General features: G+C 52.1%; 1 protein-coding gene across 1 annotated transcript; it reads right to left on the bottom strand.

Annotated features, from left to right (window-relative positions):
• Positions 1 to 112: 112 nt before the first annotated feature.
• TMEM160 (transmembrane protein 160) lies at positions 113 to 3489 on the bottom strand. Its single transcript, XM_007997327.3, has 3 exons — positions 3250 to 3489; positions 825 to 917; positions 113 to 460 (listed from the first exon to the last, which is right to left on the bottom strand). The coding sequence occupies exons 1-3, from the start codon at positions 3455 to 3457 to the stop codon at positions 195 to 197; spliced, it is 567 nt and encodes a 188-aa protein (XP_007995518.2). The 5' UTR covers positions 3458 to 3489; the 3' UTR covers positions 113 to 194.
• Positions 3490 to 9537: the final 6048 nt, after the last annotated feature.

Below are 9537 nucleotides of genomic sequence, written 5' to 3'. Positions count from 1 at the left end.
CGGTCTCCCCCCGGGTCCTCTCCTCCCTCTCCCACCACCCGCCCTCTCGCCTCTCCAGTTAGTCCGCTCCTCGCCGCCCTTCCCCAAGGAACACGAACCAGCACTCTGCATCTGGAGGAGGGGAGGTCAGGTTTTAATGTCCCAGTCCTCGGGCGCTGTCGTCCAGCGCCTGCCAGGCCCCACGGCCGTGTCGCTCACTCGGGTGGCGGCCGACCCGCCTCATCAGGGCCTTCTGTGGAGGCCGTCCCGTCGTCCTCGGGCACCAGCTCCACGTCCAGCTCCAGCTGCCCCATGTAGAGGCCCACTGCGCACGCCCAGAGCAGGCTGGCGGCAAGCACGGTGCCCACGCCCACGGCCGCGCCCCCCAGCGTCAGCTGCATGGGCCCTCGCAGCGCCGCCAGGCCCACCGTGTACGAGGCACTGCCCCACACCACGCACAGGCCGCCCAGCAGGAAGAAGCCTGCGGGAGAGGCAGGGTAGCGACAGGGCCAAGGTCGGGGGACGAAAAGGTATTGGGGGTGTGGGGGATGGTCTGGGAACAAAGCCAGGGTTGAGGAGACAGGAACAGAGGCAGGGCCGTGCCAGGGGCTGGACTGCATCTTTGAGAATCAGATCGGAGGGGAGGGGACCATAGCCATGTCCTGGGCCACCCATTCAGATGGGCCCATGGGAGGGGTGTCTTCCTGGTGGGGGAAGAATGGGGGTTCTATGCTTACTACTGGGAGTGGGATGGGGTGGGAAAGTCTACCCTCACCAGGACAGGTGGTAGGGGCTCTGGATTCCCTGGTTCCCTGGTGGAGGTGAGAGTGGGGATCTGTACTCACCATATGCTGCTTCCCGACCCATGTCACTCTGCATGAAGGAGATGACTCCGATGCCCGACGCCAGGAGGCCATTTCGGAACCAGGAGAGAAAGGCTGGAGGGAGGGAGACATGGGGGGATTAACATCACACCCAACCCTACCTCCTCAATCTCCCTTGCCCCGTAAAACTGAAGGGGCTCCCTTCAGCTCACTCCACCCCATGCGGCCACAAGGCAAGCCCACCCCAAATCCTCACCTCTTCCAGGAAGTCCCTCACCTAACCACATCCCCCCACATGCTCTCTGGCCTCCACCTCAGTGCCCCTCTCCCCCAAACTCTGTAACACTAAGGATTCAAGGGCCGGGTGCGGTAGCTCACGCCTGTAGTTCCAGCACTTTGGGAGGCCAAGGCAGGTAGATCATGAGGTCAGGAGTTTGAGACTAGCCTGGCCAACATAGTCAAACCCCGTCTCTACTAAAAATACTAAAATTAGCAGGGTGTGGTGGCACGTGCCTGTAGTCCCAGCTATTCGGGAAGCTGAGGGAGGAGAATCACTTGAATCCAGGAGGTGGAGCTTGCAGTCAGCCAAGATCTTGCCACAGCACCCCAGCCTGGGCGACAGAGCGAGACTCCGTCTCAAAAAAATAAAGGATTCAAGATAGTCCTTGCAGAATGTGGAGGACAATCCAGGGGCAAAATTGCAGAACCTCCAATCTGAAGAGCCATCCTGACCAACCCCCTCCCTCTATGTATATCCCCACGGCCTGCCCACTCACTTCTTTCTCAGAACTCTGGGGCAAACTGTTTCCTAACCCAGGCCGCACTTCAGCCTCGCCCTTCCTTTCCTTCAAATGCCGCCATCTCCTACCGAGTATGGCCTGCGCCAATCCCATTCACGTCCGTCCCCATTCAAGTCCCTTACAAACAGCCCACCACACCCTATATCTAGATACCCAGTACTGGCCCAGTGAGGTCGCTCACGCCTGTAATCCCAGCACTTTGGGAAGCCAAGGCAGGATTGTATGAGCCCAAGAGTTCAGACCAGCCTGCGCAACAAAGCGAGACCCCGTCTCTGCATGAATTAAAATAGTTGGGCACGGTGGTGTATGCCTGTAGCGCCAGCTAAGCAGGAGGCTGAGGCAAGAGGATGACTTGAGTCCAGGAGTTCAAGGCTGCAGTGGGCTACAATTGTGCCACTGCACTCAAGCCTGGGTGACAGAGCAAAACACTGTCATTAAAAAAATAAAATTAGGGGCCGGGCGCGGTGGCTCAAGCCTGTAATCCCAGCACTTTGGGAGGCCGAGACGGGCGGATCACGAAGTCAGGAGATCGAGACCATCCTGGCTAACCCGGTGAAACCCCGTCTCTACTAAAAATATACAAAAAACTAGCCGGGCGAGGTGGTGGGCGCCTGTAGTCCCAGCTACTCGGGAGGCTGAGGCAGGAGAATGGCGTAAACCCGGGAGGCGGAGCTTGCAGTGAGCTGAGATCCGGCCACTGCACTCCAGCCTGGGCAACAGAGCAAGACTCCGTCTCAAAAAAAATAAAAATAAAAATAAAAATAAAAAATAAAATTAGGCCGGGCGTGGTGGCTCAAGCCTGTAATCCCAGCACTTTGGGAGGCTGAGACGGGCAGATCACGAGGTTAGGAGATCGAGACCATCCTGGCTAACACGGTGAAACCCCGTCTCTACTAAAAAATACAAAAAACTAGCTGGGCGAGGTGACGGGCGCCTGTAGTCACAGCTACTTGAGAGGCTGAGGCAGGAGAATGGCGTAAACCCGGGAGGCGGAGCTTGCAGTGAGCTGAGATCTGGCCACTGCACTCCAGCCCCGGTGACAGAGCGAGACTCCACCTCAAAAAAAAAAATTAATTAAATTAAATTAAATTAAATTAAAAAAAAAAAAAAAACAGATGGCCACTCCGCTACATTCTGGACCTCGCCTCCGTCACAAGCCCCGCCCCCTGCAGCCTAGATCACCTCCCCCTCCAATCAGCAGAGAGCTTTTTCCCTATTGGTTGTCCCCTCCTCCAATCCTGAACTTCCCCCTCGTCTGCGGGGATCCACACTCCCGCTCTCTGCACAGTGGTGGCCTCTGTAATCGGGACGGACCCCTCTAGTATCCAACTCCACAGACTCTAAGCTTTCTCTGGAAGCCCCTCTTCACACGACAGGCGCGATTCTACGAGGCTGCCTCGCGCAACCCTATCACCCCCTCCAATCCCTACGGCGCCCCGTTACTCGGGGTCCTCGTCCTCCCCGCAAGCCCATCCTCTCTGCGGGTACCTGCGCTCTTGCACTCTGCGCTTCCGTGCGCTCACACTGAAGCCCTTCTCGAAGCCGAGCCCGGGCCCCGTTTCCTGCAGAAGCCCCCGACCCATCGAGGTTCTACGCGCGCCGGGACCCCCGTCCCATCCACACCGCCCCCACCTCCAGTCACCGACCTGTCTCGTGCGCCTTTCGGAGGAGCCAGGCGTCCGCACGGTCCAGCTCGGACACTGGGGGCGGCGAAGCCCCGGCGCGGGGGCCGTGGCCGGGGGCGAAGGACCCCCGGGCGCCCCCGCTCCGGGGCCGCTGAGGCGGCAGTAGCGACCTCCGGAAGCGGAGACGGGCCAGGCGAGCTGCCCGAGCCCACCACCAGCCGCCTCCCATGGTTCGCACTACGGGCGCCGCGCGCCGTACCGCCCCACGGGCCTCCTGTAGGTTGCAACCCATGTCACTCAGGCAGAGTGGCTTACCCATTGGCTATGCGCTCGCCACTCAGTTTCGGCGTGAACTGTCCATTGGTCGGAATGGTAGTGATTCCCTCCTCTGTCATCTAGGCCGGTAGTGCGCGTCCCTCCTTGATTTTGTCACTGGACTACGAATCCCAGCGATCATTGCGCTCGGGGAAAGACGATCTTCAGAAGTCGTAGGCGAGATGTCTGCTGGAACTTGTAGTTTTTATTCTTTTTTTTTTTAACGGAGTACATGCTGAACACCTATTGTAGTTCTCTCTCTCTCCTCTCTCTCTCTCTCTCTCTCTCTCTCTCTCTCTCTCTCTCTCTCTCTCTCTCTCTCTCTCTCTCTCTCTCTCTCTCTCTCTCCCCTCTCTCTCTCTCTCTCTCTCTCCTCTCTCTCTCCCTCTCCTCTCTCTCTCTCTCTCCCCTCTCTCTCTCTCTCTCTCTCTCTCCTCTCTCTCCCTCTCCTCTCTCTCTCTCTCTCTCTCTCTCTCTCTCTCTCTCTCTCCCCTCTCTCTCTCTCTCTCTCTCTCTCCTCTCTCTCTCCCTCTCCTCTCTCTCTCTCTCTGCTCTTTCTCCCTCTCCTCTCTCTCCTCTCTCTCTCCTTCCTTCTTTCTCTTTTCTTCCTTCTCTTTCTTCTTTCTTTTTCTCCTTCCTTCCCTCCTTCCTACCTTCCTTCCTTCCCTCCCTCTTCTTTTCTCCTTTTCTTTTCTTCTTTTTTTTTCTTCGGAGACTGAGGCTTGCTCTGTCGCCCAGGCTGCAGTGCAGTGGTGTGATCTCGGCTCACTGCGACCTCCGTCTCTCGGGTTCAAGCAATTCTCCTGCCTCAGCCTCCCACATAGCTGGGATTACAGGCACCTGCCATCACGCCTGGCTAATTTTTGTATTTTTAGTAAAGACGGGGTTTCACCATGTTGGTCAGGCTGGTCTCAAACTCCTGACCTCATGATCTGACCGCTTCAGCCTCCCAAAGCGCTGGGGTTACAGGTGTGAGCCACCGCACCGGCCTGTAGTTTGTATTAATTACGTCAATTCCAATGGCCAGAAAACAAAATAAAACGTGGGGCACTTAATGGAGAATCTTTGCAAAATCTTGAAGATCTCAGAAAGGAGAGTAAACCTCACCAGTAATTCCACCAATGAGTGATTACTACTACCATCTTGTTGTATTCCTGTCCAGTGTGTTTTCTATGCAGATATAAAATAAGATGCCACCTGACCATTAATTTTTCTTCACATAACAATATATTGTGATCATTAACCCAAAGCATTGATTTTTTATGGCTTTTTTTTTTTTTTTTTAATTCTAAGTATCAGGCCAGGCCAGGTGCAGTGGCTCACGCCTGTAATCTCAACATTTTGGGAGGCTGAGGCAGGCAGATCATTTGAGGACAGGAGTTTGAGACCAACCTGGTGAAACCCTGTCTCTACTACAAATACAAAAATTATGGCCTGGCGTGGTGGCTCACGCCTAAAGTGAGGCCAAGGTGGGTGGGTCACCTGCGGTCAGGAATTTGAGACCAGCCTGGCCAACATGGTGAAACCCCATCTCTACTAAAGATACAAAATATTAGCCGGGCATGGTGGTGTGTACCTGTAATTCCAGCTACTCGGGAGGCTGAGGCAGAAGAATCACTTGAACCCGGTTGCAGTGAGCCAAGATCACACCATTACACCCCAGCCTTGGCGACAGGGCGAGACTCCATCTCAAAAAATTATTATTATTATCATTGCTAAAAAGTTAAATAAATATGAGGCCAGGCATGGTAGCTCACACCTATTATCCTAGCTCGTTGAGAAGTTGAGGCAGGTGGATCGCTTGAGCTCAGAAGTTCGAGACCAGCGTGGGCAACATGGTGAAACCCCATCTCTGTAAAAAATACCAAGGAAAGGCCGGGCACAGTGGCTCACGCCTGTAATCCCAGCACTTTGGGAGGCCGAGACGGGCGGATCACGAGGTCAGGAGATCAAGACCATGCTGGCTAACATGGTGAAACCCGTCTCTACTAAAATACAAAAAAAATTAGCCGGGCGTGGTGGCAGGCGCCTGTAGTCCCAGCTACTCGGGAGGCTGAGGCAGGAGAATGGCGTGAACCCAGGAGGTGGAGCTTGCGGTGAGCCAAGACAGTGCCACTGAACTCCAGCCTGGGCCACAGAGCGAGACTCCATCTTAAAAAAAAAAAAAAAAAAAAAATTGCTGGGCATTGTGGCGCATGCCTGTAGTCCCAGCTACCTCGGGAACTGAGGCAGGAGAATCACTTGAACCCAGGAGATCGAGGCTGCAGTAAGCCAAGATTGCACCACTGCACTCCAGCATGGGTGAAAAAGTGAGACCGTGTCTCAAAAAAAAAAAAGAAAAGAAAAGAAAAAAAAGAAAAAAAAACCTATTTTGAATATGGTTCCAAATGTAGGGTCCAGTGAAAAGTAATTCGTATGGGTTCCCTCTCTCGGCTTTGGATTCCCCCTCCCTCTAACTCTGTACAGGGGAGATTCTTCCTTCTCCCTTCCTTCTTGCCCCTTCTTGCCTATACATTCTCTGCTCCTTAAAACCACTCCACCTGTGTCCGTGTCATTTTATCTAAACCGGCATGACGACCAAGAACCCTGGTATTCCTCCACTCATCAGAGCTGTATACTTTTAGTGCATTGGCTGGGAAAGGAAATTAATTCATCAGACTGAATGAAAAGGAATTTTTTTTTTTTTTGAGACAGAGTCTCACTCTGTTGGCCAGGCTGGAGTGCAGTGGCACGATCTCGGCTCACTGCAGCCTCCAACTCCTGGGCTCAAGCAATTCTCCTGCCTCAGCCTCCCGAGTAGCTGGGATTACAGGCGTGTGCCACCACACCTGGCTAATCAATATTAAATTGAAATTAATATTAATATTTTATTAATATTAAATTGAAGTTAATATTAATATATTGATATTAATATTAAAAATATTAATTCTAAATTTCTCTTCAAATAATTAATATGTCAGTATGTGCAACTGTTTGCCTTCTACTTTTAAACTTAACCTCCTCATAAAGCAATCTTTTTCGATTACTACCCCACCCTGACTCATTTCACTTACCTACTACTCCACCCTGACTCATTCCGACCACCTGCTCCACCCTAACGCATTCCAATTACCTGCTACCTGTTCCACCCTGGCTCATTATCCACCCTGCATAACTATTTTTTTCCCGCCAAAGCACTCACCTGGTCACTCTCTTTAAATTAGCCAATCGGAAGTAGATTAGCCTGTGCGGTCTAACCCTAGCCAACAGGGAACCGACACAGCAGCAGGTGCCACGTGCGTCAGGGATAAGAACCCCTTTCCCTCCCTTGTCCAGGTGTGTGCTCATCATTGCTCCATCGGCGAGGACCCACCCTTCTATAGAAGTACCTTACCTTGCTGAGAATTAAAAAGAAAATTTTATATTCGAGTGCTATTTCTTTTGCGGCACTGAAACTTTTTATATAACACCACAACACCTGGCTAATTTTTTTTTTTTTTTTTTTTTTTGAGATGGAGTCTCGCTCTGTCGCCCAGACAGGGAGTGCTGTGGCCGGATCTCAGCTCACTGCAAGCTCCGCCTCCCGGGTTCACGCCATTCTCCTGCCTCAGCCTCCCGAGTAGCTGGGACTACAGGCGCCCGCCACCGCACCCGGCTAGTTTTTTGTATTTTTTAGTAGAGACGGGGTTTCACCGTGTTAGCCAGGATGGTCTCGATCTCCTGACCTCGTGATCCGCCCGTCTCGGCCTCCCAAAGTGCTGGGATTACAGGCTTGAGCCACCGCGCCCGGCCACCTGGCTAATTTTTAAATTTTTTGTAGACAGAGGGTCTATTTTGCCCAGATTGGTTTCAAACTCCTGGGCTCAAGCGATCCTCTTATTGTGGCCTCTCAAAGTGCTGGGATTTCAGGTGTGAGCAACTGCACCTGGCCCAGTCATCGCCTTTTTTTTTTTTTTTTTTTTTAAATGAGATGGAGTTTTCCTCTTGTTGCCCAAGCTGGAGTGCAATGGCATGATGGCATGATCTCAGCTCACTGCAACTCCGCCTCCCGGGTCCAAGTGATTCTCCTGCCTCAGTTTCCCAAGTAGCTGGGAATACAGACGTGCATCTCCATGTCCAGATAATTTTGTATTTTTAGTAGAAACGGGGTTTCACCATGTTGGCAGGGCTAGTCTCGAACTCCTAACCTCAAGTGATCCACCAGCCTTGGCCTCCCAAAGTGCTGGGATGACAGGCATGAGCCACTACGCCCAGCCCCAGTCAGCTCTTAATAAAATGCATTCCTCGTAAAGGAATATCAATGCCTGGTCCTATACTGCTCCACAGATACTGGCTACATAGCTCTGGGATGGTTCTGGGCCATCAATATTTTTTTAAAACCCTCTAGATAATTCACGTTACAACTAATCAGCCACCGTTAAGATCCATCTCTTTTGGCCAGGCGCGGTGGCTCACGCCTGTAATCCCAGCACTTTGGGAGGCCGAGGTGGGCGGATCACAAGGTCAGGAGATCGAGACCATGGTGAAACCCCCTCTCTACTAAAAATACAAAAAATTAGCCAGGCGCGGTGGTGGGCGCCTGTAGTCCCAGCTACTCAGGAGGCTGAGGCAGGAGAATGGCGTGAACCTGGGAAGCGGAGCTTGCAGTGACCCAAGATTGCATCACTGCACTCCAGCCTGGGCGACAGAGCGAGACTCCGCCTCAAGAAAAAAAAAAAAAAGAAAAGATCCATCTCTTTTTTGGTGTGTCTCTTTTTAACATTTCCAATAAAAGGTCTGTCTCTTTTTAATTATTTATTTATTTCTTGAGATGGAATCTAGCTCTGTCACCCAGACTGGAGTGCAATGGCCTGATCTGCCATTGCAGATCCCCGAGCGGCAGAAGGTGGAAGCACAGGCGCCGCGCAAAAAGCCCACCTTTTCATCGACGATGTCGCTACCTCAGGAAGCCTGCAAATCCAAACCCAATTCATCCTCACAACCACAAGGGGAGATGGAATATACATACATATATATCTATATCTATATCTATATCTATATCTATATCTATCTATCTATGTATCTATCTATCTATCTATCGAAACGGAGTCTTGCCCTGTCGCCCAGGCTGGAGTGCAGTGGCGGGATCTTGGCTCACTGCAACCTCCGCCTCCCAGGTTCAAGCGATTCTCCTGCCTCAGCCTCCTGAGTAGCTGGGATTACAGGCACGCACCACCACGCCCGGTTCATTTTTGTATTTTTAGTAGAGACAGGGTTTCACCATGTTGGTCAGGCTGGTCTGGAACTCCTGACCTCGTGATCCGCCTGCCACAGCCTCCCAAAGTGCTGGGATTACAGGCATGAGCCACAGCGCCCGCCTGAAAAGGTCTGTCTCTTTAAGGCAGATTTGTTTTCTCTGCCCTGACCCATTCTGGGATTCAGCTTCGCCTTCTCTCATCAGCATAAACCATTTCACTAGCCAAGAATGTGAAAAATGTGTTTTGAATATTTTCTGTTTGCACTTAATCCCATTTAAAGCTTCACATTCATTGCAAGTCTGCAGGCTTTGCAGTGCAGTCCATTTGAACTCCCTCCTCAAGTTTAACCCCCTTGGCAGCTCCCCTACTTTTCCTCTCCATAAAATCCAAGCTCGGGCCGGGCACGGTGGCTCACATCTGTAATCCCACCACTTTGGGAGGCTGAAGCGGGCGGATCACGAGATCAGGAGTTTGAGACCAGCCTGACCAATATGGTGAAACCCCGTCTCTACTAAAAATACAAAAATTATCCAGGCATGGTGGCGCATGCCTGTAATCCCAGCTACTTGGAAGGCTGAGGCAGGAGAATCACTTGAACCTGGGAGGCGGAGGTTGCAGTGAGCTGAGATAGTGTCACTGCCCTCCAGCCTGGACGACAGAGTGAGACTCCATCTTAGAAAAACAACAACAACAACAAAAAACAATCCAAGCCCTGCTTAGTAGAAGATAAAGGAGCTGGGTTTTTTTGGTTTTTTTCTTTGAGGCGGAGTCTTGCTCT

Source organism: Chlorocebus sabaeus, chromosome 6 (assembly GCF_047675955.1).
Source record: "Chlorocebus sabaeus isolate Y175 chromosome 6, mChlSab1.0.hap1, whole genome shotgun sequence".
In the NCBI taxonomy this organism is placed as follows: Eukaryota; Metazoa; Chordata; class Mammalia; order Primates; family Cercopithecidae; genus Chlorocebus; species Chlorocebus sabaeus.
The sequence above is the reverse complement of the archived record's forward strand: the minus strand, read 5'-3'. Positions and strand labels throughout refer to the sequence as shown.

Coding starts and splice junctions, on each gene's coding strand:
- TMEM160 (XM_007997327.3), bottom strand. CDS start 3,457: ATGGGAGGCGGCTGGTGGTGGGCTCGGGCAGCTCGCCTGGCCCGTCTC. Junction 918..3,249: donor CCGAAAGGCGCACGAGACAG/GTCGGTGACTGG, acceptor CCCTCCCTCCAG/CCTTTCTCTCCTGGTTCCGA. Junction 461..824: donor GGGTCGGGAAGCAGCATATG/GTGAGTACAGAT, acceptor CCTCTCCCGCAG/GCTTCTTCCTGCTGGGCGGC.